The sequence below is a fragment of the Pleurodeles waltl genome, chromosome 4_1 (genome assembly GCF_031143425.1).
Source record: "Pleurodeles waltl isolate 20211129_DDA chromosome 4_1, aPleWal1.hap1.20221129, whole genome shotgun sequence".
NCBI classification, from domain to species: Eukaryota; Metazoa; Chordata; class Amphibia; order Caudata; family Salamandridae; genus Pleurodeles; species Pleurodeles waltl.
In genome coordinates, this window is record NC_090442.1 from 774,057,669 (window position 1) to 774,071,778 (window position 14,110).

The following is a 14,110-nucleotide window of genomic DNA, read 5'->3' on the forward strand; positions in this document are numbered from 1 at the left end:
AGACCATAACTTTTGCATCCAGACCCTTTAAAGGGGTAGAGTTAAATTGCTCAGCGATCAAGATATAACCTCTTGCAGTAATGTGGGCAGTTGTACTTTCAGGAATTTCTTATGGGGTTGTGAGAAAATGGCTTTTTGAAGCCCCCTCCCCCACACTATTTGCCCGGAGCTTAACTATTGTGTACTGGTGTAATAACTCTGAAGGTGAACTGAAGTCTACTAACCAAACCTCAGTTCTGACCCTCCAAAGTGTATTTTTGTTTGGCTTATACCCAAGTGGCATAAATTTATTTACTGATAAGTCCCTAGTATATAGTACGAGGGAGACCCAGGGCCTGTAAGTTAAAGTGTCCTTATTGACTTCGGCATTTGTTGTGCCACCATGAGCATGATAAAGTAAATGCAAGTTGCCCAGCCTGCCACTGCAGACTGAAAGAGCTGTTTTCAACTTCTAACTAAACTGTCATTTAAAGCAGTGGTGCCTGTCAAGCTGTAAGGCAGGGTGCTGTATATTTAAACAGTAGGATGTGTTCCTATGGGTCCTGACAGTGAAAACCCAAATTTATTGTTTTTATTGTGGAAAGGATAGTAGCGCCATTGGCAAGTGCAGGGTTGCACGCTGACAACTTTGCTGTGTTACCTTCTGAATGAGATTACTAAAGTTGGTACTTCATGGTATCAAAGGGGTCATTGCATTAAATCCAACTTGATGCCTAAGTTGAATTTAACATAACTTTTGAGCAAAAGGCAACTTAAAAAATGTGCTACTGTGTTGCCCATGTTTTCCAGTGGTCATTTGTAGATGCTAGCCACAAGACCACCTTGGGGGAGACATGAGCGACTCTCAAGAAAGAACACAATAGAAGACTGCTGTTGAAAGAGGTGTTACCTCTCCCTGGTAGGTAACCACACAGTATGTGAGCTAAAAAAAAATGAGCTTCAAATGGAAGCTGCCTTTGAAGGGCAACTGGTGGACACACATGAGAGGGCCTGATCTTGCGTTCTGGTAGACAGGTTGGTATCAGAGATAAAGATGGGAAAACACTTGCCAAACTTGTTTTCCCTTGGGCATGCAGCCCACAGGCACTACACTCTTAGAGAGGGTTTCCCGCTATCTCTGGATTGTTTAGAATATTGCACTCTTCTGAGATAGCTAGATGCCACACTTTGCAAGATGTCGTCATCAGGTGGGAGGGGCCACTGCAGCCCTTTTGGCTAATATTCACCACAGCGCTGAGGGCCAGTTGTGGGCATAAAAGTGCCACGTAGACCTCAGATCACGTCTGCACTGGAGAGAGTACCAAAGAGGGACTGCCTTGCTGTTCCATGGACTTGCAAAAGAGAAGCTGCACTGAAGACTGGACTGCTCCTGGGCTAGCAAAAAGCGGCCTGTGGTGCCGTGCTCGAGAAAAAGTCATCCCTGAGTTCCAGACAGAAGAAATCAACTCCAAGAGTCAGTTAGCTGATTTTCTGTTACAGCTCAAGGGCCACAAAAGCTGAAGAAGCCACTTTGGTGGAGTTGGTAGTCACAACAGCTTGATTGCTGCTGACCACAGAAGGGCCACCCGTAGACCGAACCGTCACACTCAAAAGTTGCACCCGACTCTGATGGACCCAGGAGAGCTGTCAAAGTGCAGTTTGGTCATCCAAGGCAGACGTTAGCTGCAGTTAAAGGAAACCTCTGGTTTCACTGTGACCGGAGGCGTACATACCAGTGTTGACTAGTTTTTGGCTGAACTTTGAGGGACATTGACCTCTGTGGCCAAAGTCACCCCATCAAATTCATGGACCTGGCGGTGGCTCTAGGAAGTGCCCCTTGAACAGGATCAGCATCCTATATTCATTGCATCAGGACCACTCCATTGATGCCTATGATGATTCACCCATAGAACCTGGAACTGGACTGGAGACTGCTTTGACTGCAAGGTAACTGGCCTACTATGCCTTACTGGCCCCTGTAACTTTCTCCCAGCCAGAGTTGGTTGCCCAAAGTGGGCCAGAGTACCCAAACACAACTTTTTCAAAAGTTTCCAAATTAACTGCACTAGTTACCAATGCTCGTTTACAATTAGAGTGAAAAGCTGTGGCTTAAACTTAAATGAAAGATTCATCCCTCCAGTGGATTTTGTTCATTTTGGTGTCTAAAAATTCATAAAAATAAGATCTATTTTCGTAAATTGCTGTCGGATTTCCTTTGTCGCATTTCTTTCTTATTCAACTGTTTTGTTACTTCTAAATACTTTGCTAAAGCCTGGCTACTCAAAGTCATAGCTACCCAGGGTTGAGCTATGGTTTTACAGACAAGCCTGACTGGACACAAGATAGGGTTGTGAGTTTGTTACACAGTCGGGCCATACAATCACACCATATAATAAACTGCATTTCCTCACAGATAGGATGTATCCACAGTGAGATCTGACTCCAAACTACTGCATGAGAAAGTCATAAATAGGGAATTAGATGAAGTCTCAGCAAGAATTTTAAAATAGTTACTGGGTGTTTAATGATACACTTTCAAAGCTGGCTATAAACTGAGAGAAAAGAACAGTGCTGGTGTTTATTTATCAAGTTGGGAGTGAGTGCTAGGGTGTATGAAGAAGAATGTGGTTGGGTTATGTCTAATATATGTGGTTACTGATGGTAGTGTCACAGAGGAATAATGGTGAAGGTGAAGGGAAATAGCGAAGGTTGATATCTTTATCAAAGCTTGATAAACTTGACCGAAGTATGGTAAGACAAAAAAGACCTTGGGACAGAATTGAAGCTCTGTTGGTGTGTTAGGCAAGGGTTATCTGAGAAAAAGGCTTGATTGTTAGAGAAATTAAGTTAATTTCTCCTGTTGGATTTCAGGAGATTAATTGGTCTGGCTCATGAAGATCATTTAAGTGGAGTGAAAACCAAGGAGAAGATTTATGGTGGCCTGGTTGTGAATGGAAAGTGAAGAGAGTTATTGGAGATTGTGGTAGATGTTGCAACATCGATAAGGTTATCAAGACACATATCCCATCCATGCAGTGCCTCAATCCACCAAACAAACCTCCAGAAGAAGTTGCACTGAATATTGTTGGACCACTAAGGAATGAACAAAGCACACCATACGTGTTCGTTTTAGTTGACTTGTCACCTAATTTAACCCCTTGTAAAACATATTTTGAGTTATTTAAAAGGGTTTAAGCCCGACACCAGGTTGGTTCCAGGTTGGTTCCAGGATGGGGGGAGTTGCACAGAGGTGGGGTTGAGGTGTCAGTGGAAGATGAATAATGAAAAGTATAGAGTTGAAATTGCAAAAGAAAAGGAAATTGTATTATGATGGGAGGGCATTGGTGAAAGACCTGGTGGTATGTGCGGGTGATTGTGTGAGGATAAATTCACCTTTTGGGATAGCAGTTCATTCAAACTTCACTATACCATTTCAGGTCAAATGTTAAAAAAATGTAGTAAATTTGAGGATGACCATATCTGGAACTTAAGTCATATCTCATGTGTGTGTCAGGGTGTGCATGATAGGAAATGTGATGGGGCAGGTGCCAATAAAATGAGTGCAGTGCATGGTGCTGGATTCATCAGCTTGTTTGGTGGTGATAATATTATCTTGAAGAATGTTAATTGTGAGAGGTGGTGTCACAGAGTTTCTTGGTGGGCGGTGGCAGAGTGCTAAAAACATAAGTTTGTCTATATGTCAGTACACAGCTCTCAATTCTTGTTCTTGTATTACATGTTCATTCTCTGTACTTTACCAGCATCATATTTTTTAAAGATGATGTTCTTTCTTTGTACCATTTATTTCCATTCATTGTGTTTATCTTCCTTACGTCATTTCAGAGTTATTATTATTATTTGGTTTAAAGAAGGAAAATGCATGGTATCTTCCAGGCCTGTGTGATGTACATAAGGTCCAGAATGTTGAGGCAGCCCGAGTGTTCCTGGATTGTCAGTTAATCGTGTTCGCAGGGAAGCAATCAAGGCAGTGCATGGTGGGACCCCAGCCATCAGAGTGCCCCAACCAAATCTTTAAATGTCTGTGAAATATGGAAAACTCTGGGGCCCTTCACCACATTCAGCAGTGGAGCCATCATTTTGTATTAAGGCACTGCATGCATGGGCTTTGCTGGGGGGGGGAGGGAGGCTCTTCTTAAACTTGTCTGCAACACTGATGTTGTTTTTCTTTTTTTTTTCAAGCACACTAACACACCCCTGCATTATGCGGCACACTCTGGAAACTTACGCACAGTGCTTGATCTACTGGCTGCTGGAGCTGATATTGTGCAGAAAAACCAGGTAGTGTTCCAATGCTGAGAGACCCTGGCCAACCTCCTTGCCTTCATCGCTTGCATAATTGGGTTTCACACTGAATGAGAACTTTGTACCCTCTGAATTTTTCACAATTATTCTATTAAATTGGCCATGTTTAAATATGTCTGTATGTACTTAAACATTGCAATTAAGTTATGTTACTGTTTTAAAATGTAATAAAAAATACATGATGCCAAACTTACTATTCTGGTCAGGCAGGCCTTACTAATGTACCCACAGTGTGATTATTAGAAATGGGGGCGGGGGTTTAAAAGAGTATTTGGAGCCACTTCCCTTTTAACGCATAATCCCATCTTGGATATAAATGACAAAACATGTTAGTGATGGCCCATTACCTAGCGGTTTATCACTGCTCATTTTTTCACCTTAAAAAAAAGCCCTGCTATTAGCGTAAAGCTTCTTTTGGGCAGAGCCTGGAGCCCCCACCCTGGGATCACTGTAGCGCAGTGCAATGCAGTCTGCTCTGCAGCAGGTGTGAGGAGGAAGGCCCTTACTAGCATGAACACTTGACTGCCTTGATGTATTGTGAGGGCTGAGTCTTGAGGGACAGAACACATGTATGGTCTCATAGGTATCATTAAGAAAATCTGAAGAGCAATAGTTAGAAAAATGAGTAACATGATGCCAGGACTTTGTTATGGGGGATTAATCATGTTCCACAATGAGCATATACCACTTACGTTTTTAGAACGTCTCAGGTAATTTTATCCGCAGTTCTAGATATGCACCATAGATGGACCAATGAATCCAACAAAAACAATTAAAGCCGCTCATTTAAACTACCAACTGATTGAATTTTGAATACGAGTTACATATTGATCAACACACATTAGTACTACAACATTTCATGCTAATCAGTCTCCTGTGTGGTTAGACCAAGCGTCATCTTACTTGAGTTTCTTCTTTATTGGTGTGTATGGCTATGCTCAAAAGCATAAGTTACCGAAGCCCAGGAGGCTTGTTAAACACTACTGTACTACGTGTGAGGGGCCATTCTGGAAGTGGTGTTTGGGGAGACCAGGAATCGGAGTTAAACACTACCGGAGCAGGTATCAGAGGCCCTTCATGAAGCAGGGCCTCCAATACCTGCTCCAGTGGTGTTTAACTCCCATTCTTGGAAGTTAGACAGTACGCGAGTAGGTCTCAGAGGCCTTCCTCAAATCAGAATTTGGACATCCTAGAAGGTGAGCTACACTACAGTTGTAGGTCATAAGCAAAGTTAGGGCATGCAGTGGATTGACTTACACCACCCAAACAGAAGAATGTCAGTGGGGCTGCCTGAGATACCCAGAGATAGCAATAACTCCAAGGTGATATAAAAACGTATACATAGCAGTTTAATGGATGATTTGTGGTTTTGCTGGGGTGCTTTAAGTGCAGAGGAGCATGGCTTCTAGTCCCTGGGCCTTACTCGACCCAAACAGAGACTATACAATAGGAAGAGGCCTTTGACCTTGCCATCCTTTAACTTGATCCCCTTGGAAGAGGCTTTTCAGAGTCAAGAAGTGTCCAGTCAATTGGGGTAAGATGGCGGGAGGGCAATAAAGTACTGGTGAGTGATGGAGTTGGATGCACAGGCTAGTGAAGGCTCAACCTGACCTTTAGTGTTTGGAGGAGGAGCTGCAATAGGAGACTGCAGCCAGACCATGTTCCCATGTGGACAAAAAAAGCTTGTTCAATAAGCTGCACAGTGGGAGAATCAAACAAGCCACAGTCTAAATTCGCTCTCACTAGATGAGCTTGGTAAAAGTTATCTCACTCTGTACAATTATTAAAACAGCCTTCCAAAAAAGCACCATCTATGTGCAACTGTACATGAAACGCGAGAACCCAGATTCAGTGATGCGCTTTGGTCACAAAGGTTGTTGGATCCCTGTTATCGTTCACAGGGAGTAGAAAGTCACGATGGGTGTCCCTACACTGGCTGCCTCGTCAGGAAAGAGTCCTAACAGCCCACTCTAGAGCAACAGGACCAAAGCGACAAAGGCCTTGTTCTTGTCCGCCCATATCCAAAGATGCCTGTGTGATGCAAATCGAAATGCTAAATTTAAACAAATGCAATTCAGGTATTTATATCTCAATTTGAATCACACCTGCGTACTACATAACGTAAATGAGAATTTTCAGTGTGCTGTGGCATAGCCAGTGTGTCACGGGCCATATTGCACGGAAGGGAATGTACCAATTGCCCACTGTGTGTACAGCAATAATCACGGTTGTTTGCGCCCCGTATCACTGCTCCCGCTGCACCATTGGAAAATACGCCCCAATCAATGTGCGCTGCAGACAGACTATTAACACTTTAGTATGGGAATCAGTGTTCCCTCTAATTACTTTTCTTAGTGTGCAGCAGCACAGCGTTGGTGTGCATTCTTGTCTGAGCTCTGTGCGAAAATCAAGCTGCTACTCCTTCTAAAATCTATAGGTGTTAAAGAAAATTCTAGTTCAAGTGGTAGAGCTTAAGAAATAAACCAGTTATTTCACTATCTGCCATCACAGCCAGAATAATTGCACACCCAGAAAAATAAGTACGCCTTTGCGTTGTTTGGTATGTATTTGTAGAGTGCCAAATGCTGTTCAGGTGCATGGTAGAATTTGATAGTGACATAGGATTAATTTTGCTAATCGAGTAAATTCATATTTCAAGAGAAATATCATCCATCTAATATCCTACAACAGGAAATGTAATAACTGTCTATGGTACTGTGTCAGAAAAAGTCCAGCAGAAGTCATATGGCAGGAGATTACATCCATCAGAATGACCATACCTCAGAAATAGTCAGAGTTTCTTTACACGTTGTGGATATTGTGTCCGAACAACATTGTAGAGAAAATATCTAATAAATATATATGTAAACATTTGAATACCTAAATAATATAAATATGGCAATTCAAGCTATTGTGTAAATAAGCATTTGCCACATATTTACAACATTTCATAGCCTCCTCCACCAAATAGGTCCATGTGGGAAGCCACCTCCAGCGCGCCAACTTCGCTTTAGCTGCACATGTAACCTTGTTACTGCACATGTTCAAAACTGTAGTTTATTCTCTTTAAATTGTTGAGAGCCATCTGTGTTTTTACAATTTCTTAGAAATGCTCTCACACTCAAATTGTTTTAATTATTCTAATTCTCTTGTGCTCGCTTTCTCATTTCCGCCAGGTAAAACCCAGTAAAAATTGGGGCAAATCGTGTAAAATGTCTATTTATATATCTTGGACTGTGCGAAAAAGTAATGCGTGTAATCCTCGTTCCGAGGGTTGCAACTCTGAGGAGGGTGCAAAATGTGCATCTGCTCATCGCCACACTCCAAGCAAAATATTATAAGTGGCTATGCTTTCTGCACCAAGTTGTACTCAAACCTTCACTCTCCTTCACTTCCTGTCGTGCTGTTTCATTCTGTTTAGCTTAGATATAATTTTGTCATACATTCATCGAAATGCGCCTGCAATGAATGTCAGCTACCAACTACACACATATGTGCGGGATAATTAGCATTCATAACCACTGAGGAGCTACATGAACATTCTTGGACATCTCTATACCCTCGACCACTTCCCAAAACTCACAACTTATTAAAGCGGCACTCTCTCTCATCCTCCGAAAAGCAAATCTGATTCTAGTCTGAGTTGAAAACATGTGCAAAGTAGTATCTTGGGTGAAGTAAAGGAGCTTCAGTGCAGTACTTGTGGCAGAATGTGTGCTGTACGATTACCAATTAATAATACAAATTAACTAAAATACTTATCAAATGCTTAAGAAATACACATAAAATAATGAAGGGTGTGGGTACTGTTAAAATACTATGCATTCTTTGTTTGAGCATTAAAGAACTATACCATAACTTTTAACCCCTTTGCTGCCAGGCCTTTCCTCCTCCTGTACCGAGCCTTTTTTTGGCTATTTGGGGCAATTCACGCATAGGCCCTCATAACTTTTTGTCCACATAAGCTATCCACGCCAAATTTGCGTCCTTTTTTTTCCAACATCCATGGGATTCTAAAGATACCCAGAGTTTGTGGGTTCCCCTGGAGCAGACCAAGAAATTAGCCAAAATACAGCAAACATTTTTTCATTTAAAAACAAATGGGCAAAAAGGGTTGCAGAAGATTCCCTGAAAATGACACCAACAAGGGTTTGCGGTGCTAAAATCACCATCTTCCCAGCTTTCAGGAACAGGCAGATTTGAATCAGAAAACCACATTTTCAACACAATTTTACTGGGACATATCCCATTTCTACTATTTTTTGTGTTTTCAGCCTCCTTCCAGTTAGTGACAGAAATGGGTGTGAAATCAATGCTGGATCCTGGACAGCTAAACATTTCTGAAAGGTAGACAAAATTCTGAATTTAGCAAGGGGTCATTTGTGTAGATCCTTCAAGGTTTTCATACAGAAAGTACCAGCTAATATAAAAAATATTGAAATTTAGGTGAAAAAAGAGCCATTTCTGTCCACGTTTTCTTCTATAACTTTTTCCAGCTATGGCAATATACTGTTACGTCTGGTGGACTCATCTGGTTGCGGGGATATATAGGGCTTGAAGGCTCATGAAGTACCCTAGGAACCCATAGCCAATAAATTAGCTGCACCTTGCAATGGGTTTTCATTGTATTCCAGGTATACAGCAATTCATTTGGTGAAATATAAAGAGTGAAAAATAGGTATCAAGGAAACCTTTGTATTTCCAAAATGGGCACAAGATAAGGTGTTGAGAAGCAGTGGTTATCTGCACATATATGAATTCCGGGGTCCCCATACTAGCATGTTAATTGCAGGGCATTTCTCAAATAGATTTATTTTTCTACACACAATCTTATATTTGCGTTTTTGGTCATGGGCTCAGCAGCCATCTAGGGAAAACTACCAAACCCAGACGTTTCTGAAAAGTAGACACCTGAGGGAATCCAGGGAGGTGTGACTTGCCTAAATCCCCCAGTGTTTTCTTTCCCAGAATCCTCAGCAAACCTCAAATTTAGCAAAACAAAATCACATTTTCCTCACATTTCTGTGTGGGATCACTGCACCTGCACAAATTTCCTACCACCCAACGTTCCCCTCCGTCTCACGATAAAAATGGTACCTCACTTGTGTAGATGGGCCAAGTGCCTGTAAAAGGGAAGAGCCAAAAACATGTTGAAATTGAGGGGGAACCAAAGCGGGCCCAAAAGGGCAGTTTGGAAAAAAACGTTATTAGGCTGACAAGTGGGGCAGGATTTTTATCGGTATAAATGCGACAATGCTGGGTGGTAGGAATTTTATGGATTCCTGCAGATTCTGGAAGGTCCCTTCACAAAAATGTCGGGAATTGTTTTTATTTCAATTAAAGTTGGAGGTTTGCAGGGCACTGTGGATAAGAAAATGGTGTGGGGGCATGTGAAGCACACCACCCTGGACTCACCCAGATGTTTAGTTTTCAGATGTGTCTAGGTCTCGTAGATTTTTCTAGATGGCAGCGTCACAAAGTCCAAAAAGTGCAGCCCTCACCATTCCAAGTGGGACGATTTTGAGAGTTAGCCAAGCTCTCATGGCCCAAATGTAAAACCAAAAGCCAAAATAATCAAATGTCATCTTGCTTGCCTTTGGGATAAGATCTTTTAGTGTGTGGGGTGGAGCTGAAAGACTGTTACCCCCTTCAGTTGGGGTGGGGGCATAACCATGCCCATACTGGTTGGTTGCCACCACCCCACTCTTTTTTTTTTTTTTTTTTTTCAATTTCCTGGTATCTAATAGGCTTTCTGCCCCCCCCAGGGAGTAGATCGGGGGTAATTGCCCCATCTGCCCACCAGTGAGCAGAACAACTTTGTTCCCATTTATTTGGGGTGAGGTTATGGCCATACCCTCACCCTCTTTTTTTGAAAAACAAAATTCCCTGGTGTCTGGTGGGCTTTCTGCCTTACAAACATAGGCCGATCTGCCCCCAAGAGGGGCAGAAATGGGCACTGTAATGTGACCCCCATGGGGGGAGTACCCTTGCCCAAGGGGCTGCCCCCCCCAAACAAAACACACACACACACACACACACTCCAATCCCTGGTGCCTAAGTGGTTTTCGACCCTCTTGGGAGCAGATGGGTCTAATAGAAATAGGCCGAACTGCCCCCTGGGGGGCAGAAATGGCCTAAAATAAAAATGTGTCCCCCACGGGAGCGACCCTTGCCTAAGGGGTTGCACCCCATCTGTAAAAAAAAAAAAAAAAAAAAAAAATCATAAATCTCTGGTGCCTAGTGGTATCTGCCTCACTTGGGGGCAGATGGGCCTTACAATAATGTGACCCCACGGGGGGAGTGACTCTTTCCCAAGGGGCTGCCCCCCAAACAAAACACACACACACCAGCGATTCCCATTTCATCTTTGTCCAGGGGAGTGGGAGGCCCATGGGGGAGCACTAGCGCTTCCCCTCTTGGCCGGGTGCAGGACGAGCTGGTTACATCCTCGGCACACGAGCGCCATGGCAGAGGACGTAACTAGCTCGCCCGCTGCACCCAAGGGGTTAAACCCATTTTCTTTTTTCAAATTTGTTAAATATAGCTTTCTGATGAAGAACTAATCTAAGCTAATCATGGTTGAGAAGAACATTTGGTAACAAAGTTAAACAATTTTATTTAATTGTTTTGTAATTGTTTACAATATGAACAAGGCCTCCTGGCCCTCACAGCACTTTATGCAGAGACAAGAAATTGTGATGAAATAAAGTCAAGAATGAGATAAAATGAAGAGGAATAATAGTTAAAACAAGGTACACATGAAAAATAAACTGTCAAGAGAAGACCGAGGAAACAAACAATATTTACAGTGATTAGATTGAATAGTTACTTCTAGTGCATACACCGAGGGTTCCTGCTGCCAGATAGACAGTTGAACGTATTGTATTGCAATTGGAATTGCATTTAAGGTGCACTTACTACTCCTGAAGTGAATTAAACCTGGCAGCATGCTGCTCTGAAACCCAAGGTTAATGGTTAATTAAGTGGTTATTGTTGAATTACTGCGATTAGTTTTGTGCTCTGAAGGAGACCATTGCATGCCTTCACTTCAGTGTCTTTGTAGGCATCAGAGGGGGAGATGTATGTGAGTTCATGCAAGTAATTGGTGTGATTAGATGAGCCAGAGGACAATAGGTATTGCTAGGTTGCAGGGTAAGACTTTCAAACAAGGGCAGGTTGTGATCTTTAACATGTGTTGTGGTGTAGTGCAGAGATCTCATATTTCACTTTGCAGCACACAAGCAGATTACAGCATGGTGGCTTAGAAAGAATATTTATTAAGTCGTAAAAAGAACTAGAATCATTTTCTCACATTAGCTTAAATTACCAATGTAAAGGCCAGCCCTGCCATGTATGACAGAAACCACTTTCACTAGAGCAGTATCTTTCACTCCAAAAGCCTTGTTAGAAATTCTCATCTTTCTGTGGTATTCCCCCAGATATATGTCTTATGCTGCTGAATCCGTTTTGTTGGCCATAGGATTCTGTGCACTGTGCACTGTACCTCTGCTATCCAGTGGTAAAGTGCGTATGCCCTCCCTTTCAAACTTGTTAAAATTGGCATACCCTTGATTGGCATATTCACTTTACCTGTGAGTATCTAGTGTAGGGCGCCACCTTTAACCGGGGCTTGCAAACTAAATGCTACTAGTGTGCTATAACACTCATTGTCCCACCCACTAAAGTAGCACTGTAAAACATGGTTCCAGGCTGGCCACTGCAGCCTGAGTTTAAAGTACCATCTGGAGCTGGCAAAGTAAACTTTTTGCCAGGCCTTAACCTCTCTTTTTAATACTTTTAAGTCACCCCTAAAGTAGGCCTTATACCCCTATAGGCGGGGTGCATGGTAAAAGTAGGACATGTATTTTAATGCTTTACATGTCCTGGCAGTGAAAACCCCAAAGTTGTTTATTACTGTGGCAAGGCTGACTCACTCATAAATTACATAGGTTAACATTGTGAAGAAGTCAAGTATATAATTGCAGATACACTTTTATTTAAAAAGAATTATAACAGTGGACAAAGGGCTCGGAAATGTTTTTGTTCTTTAATAGGATATCCTGGGGGCTGTTCCCAGCTCTCTCCTAAGCTTCAAGGTATCCCTACCTTGTCACTAGCTGATGAAGATTATACCGAGGCGTTCCTTCTTTTTTGTGTCTCTGGTCAGGCTGGCTCAAAGCTTAGTGAGATGGGAGGAACTGACCTGAACTGGTTAAGGGGCTGGAGAAAGTGTTGGCCTCCATCCGCAGGTTGCACTGGACACCAATATGGACCGTACAGCCCTCTTCTGCCCTTCTGTTTTTTACTTCTGAATTAATTGTCTGTCTTTTATTCCTTTTTTCTCCCTCTTGTCTCTTTCTTTCCCTTCACTATCCCACGTTTTTCCCTGTGTCGCTGCTGCCCCTGCGGACCCGCCCGCCTCACCGCTGTGAAGCGCTTTTCCCGCCTCCCATCTGACTGGACCCCCGACTCCCTTTCTTTCTTAATGGTGGCCACGCCGCTGGTGCGCCAAAGGCAAGCCCGTCTGCGCCTGGACTGCTCCCAGTGCCACGGACCCTGGTTCTTACCCCATCTGCCAGTTTAACACTAGCACCCTACTCACCCTCAACCAGGGAAGATCCTCAGCCTGCCACCTAGCCGACCCCAGGAGCACTCATGGACCTTTTTCATGCTGCACATGCTGCCACACCCTCCAAGGACCACCTCACAATCCTGCACCAATCACGGACGACCACCTCAAGTGCATACTCCTCAACACACGTTCCCTTGTCAAGCACGCAGTAGAAGTCTGGGACCTTTTAGACTCTACAGCCCGGATGTCACCTTCTTCACTGAGACACGGATCACCCCCACCGCTGCCGCAGACATCGCCCAGCCATCTCGGACAATTACAAAATCATCCACAAGGACTGAGCCAACCGGCCTGGAGGAGGCATTGCCATAGTCTACAAGTACAACCTCCGTCTGACAGCCACCACCAAGTCACAGTCTGAGTCAGCCCATGAACACTTACACTTCCAGATTCAGACCAACGCTAATGCCTCCTTCCGTGGCACCCTCATCTACAGGCCCCCTGGACCCTGACCCCAATTCTGCGAAGACATCACCAGCCTCGTCGCTTCCCCAAGTGCTCACCTCCTCCGACTACACCCTACTTGGCGACCTCAACTTCCACCTTGATACCCACGATGACCCCAACACCAAAATCCTCCTGGACAACCTCACAACACTCGGCCTCAAACAACTCATCAAAATCACCACCCACAGAGCCGGGCATATTCTCAACCATGTCCTTTCAGCAGGGAACATCACCATCTCCCACACCTCCAAACACCATTGGACTGACCACAAGTGCATCCACTTTACCTTCACAAAGAGCACTGCAAGCCACTATGCCCTCACCCCAGCCCCTCATTAGACGCTGGGGCAAAGTTACAGAAGCACAACTCACCAATGCTCTCAACCACTCCTTCCCATCGGATGAAGCGGACGCAAATAAAGCCACAGCAATCTACACCGCTAGTTATCGGAATGGCGACAACGTAGCCCCACCCTAAGGAAACCAGCAGGAAACCGATATATCAAAACGCTTAAATAGTTTATGCCAGACCTACAGGAATCCAAACGATTCTGCAGACAACTGGAACGAAAATGGAGGAACAGCAAATCAACGGAAGGCCGCACAGCCTACAAGAATGCAGTCACCATGCACCACCAGAACATCAGAGCTGCCAAAAAGTCTGCCATTCAAGAATGCCTCACCACCAGCACTCACAACAGCAAAGAGCTCTTCGCCATCGTCAAAGAG

The 14,110-nt window shown here is 43.7% G+C and overlaps 1 protein-coding gene across 1 annotated transcript in view; it reads left to right on the forward strand.

Moving 5' to 3' along the window:
- Positions 1–14,110, forward strand: part of LOC138288154 (death-associated protein kinase 1-like) — a 238,999-nt gene that overhangs the window by 52,741 nt on the left and 172,148 nt on the right. Inside the window, exon 4 of the mRNA XM_069229452.1 lies at positions 4,180–4,278. Within this exon, the coding sequence (XP_069085553.1) occupies positions 4,180–4,278 (99 nt within the window). The remainder of the gene's footprint in view (positions 1–4,179; positions 4,279–14,110) is intronic.